This window comes from Belonocnema kinseyi, chromosome 5, assembly GCF_010883055.1.
Source record: "Belonocnema kinseyi isolate 2016_QV_RU_SX_M_011 chromosome 5, B_treatae_v1, whole genome shotgun sequence".
Lineage (NCBI taxonomy): Eukaryota > Metazoa > Arthropoda > Insecta > Hymenoptera > Cynipidae > Belonocnema > Belonocnema kinseyi.
In genome coordinates, this window is record NC_046661.1 from 104573765 (window position 1) to 104575370 (window position 1606).

The following is a 1606-nucleotide window of genomic DNA, read 5'->3' on the forward strand; positions in this document are numbered from 1 at the left end:
TATTTTCTACCAGTTTCAACCACCTAGTTCAATTTTAAACCCGAAAAGTTTAACTTTCAACAAAAAAGTTCATTTTCAACCAGGTAAATTAATTTACTATCAAAAAATGAATTTTCAACCCGAAAAGTGGCCAACCAACAAAAGAGAATTTAATTTTTAATAAGAAAAACTAAAAAAAAAAAACAGTTGAATTCAATCAAAAATACGACTTTTCAACGTGAGGTAAATTTTCAAATAAGAAAGTTGTTTCAGTCAAGAGAGAAAAAATGCAAACAAACTGTTTAATTTTTAACCAAAAATATGGTTTTTGAACCAAGAAGATTAATTTTCTACCAAAAAGAAGAAGTTGCCAATAGAAAACATTAATTTCATTTAATTTAAAATTTAAAAAAAGAAATTGTCAACAAAATATTTACAAACAGTAATATAAAGTTACTTTGTCAAATGAAAAATCATTGTTATTCAACTTCATATAGCAAAATAAAAATAATTAATTACCTCCTCGAAAAAATTCCCAGACATTTCCAGGTTTTTTCAGCTATATAAAAATTCCTTGTCAATTCAAGGTTTTCCAGACAGGGTAAACACCCTGTGAAAATAGGAATGAAAAAAAAATCCCGGTCCACAAGATGTGACAACAGGAATTCGGAACTTTGCTTTAAAAAAAAGTCTTTTTTTTCTGGCAAAAGCACTATATTATTCCCCATTTAAAATGGTCAACGAGCTACACTGACGCATTATGTGAATCAATCTTTGCAAAGTGTAAATAACTATCATACAAAATCGTAAAATCACTTAGAAATGTTAAGGTCCAGTTTATATAATATTTTTAACTGTCAGAAAGCTAAGCGTAAAATATAATTAAGATTACGATCTTATAGACTTAGAGGAAAGCAGAGTCTACAAGTAGAAAATAAATACTGTACATCGCAAACCACCAGACATGTGAATTCTAATTCATGTGAGTGATTTCCATAGAACAGATTTATGCACTTGCTACTCTCCAAACTTAATAGAGCTTAAAGTACTGTTATATCACAAGTATAGAATTGTAGATGAATCTTTTTATACACTATTTATACAAAATTCTTGAGTGCAAGATTATCTTACAGATTTTATTCTCGACGTAGATTCTCAAGTCGTGCCTGTAAATCGGCATCAGCATCGGCAAGATTGCCGCCATCGTCTGTACCTGCTGGTTGGGCAACAGGTTGTTTTGAACCTGCGACGCTTAACAATCCGGAGGCTTGTGGTAATCCTGACAGTTGATCCGTCAATTGAAGACCTAGTTCGTCTAGAACTTGCGAGACGACAGCGTCGCTGAAAAATAGGGAAAAGTTTATCAGGCAAGGTGTCTACTCAAATGCTGCAAACAAATTCCCTGATAATTCCAGGTTTTTTACGTGTATCTCAAGATTTGTTCCGGTATACTTTTTCATAATGTGTACATAACTTATTATAAATAATGTTTTTTCAGCCATTTCCCTTTCGGGATAAGCGTGAATCACTCGGCAGGGGAAAGGAGTAGTGTGTGGAAGGGATAGAGATTTTTCAGATTAATCCAGAATTCTCGTGCTATTTAAGTAAATAACACGTTCGTTCCGCA

General features: G+C 32.4%; 1 protein-coding gene across 2 annotated transcripts in view; it reads right to left on the reverse strand.

Annotated features, from left to right (window-relative positions):
* Positions 1 to 671: 671 nt before the first annotated feature.
* Positions 672 to 1606, reverse strand: part of LOC117173359 (charged multivesicular body protein 2a) — a 9368-nt gene continuing 8433 nt past the window's right edge. For both annotated transcript variants that reach the window (XM_033361878.1, XM_033361877.1), the window contains exon 5: positions 672 to 1320. In XM_033361878.1, coding sequence (XP_033217769.1) covers positions 1116 to 1320 — 205 coding nt within the window. In that variant the 3' untranslated portion in view covers positions 672 to 1115. The remainder of the gene's footprint in view (positions 1321 to 1606) is intronic.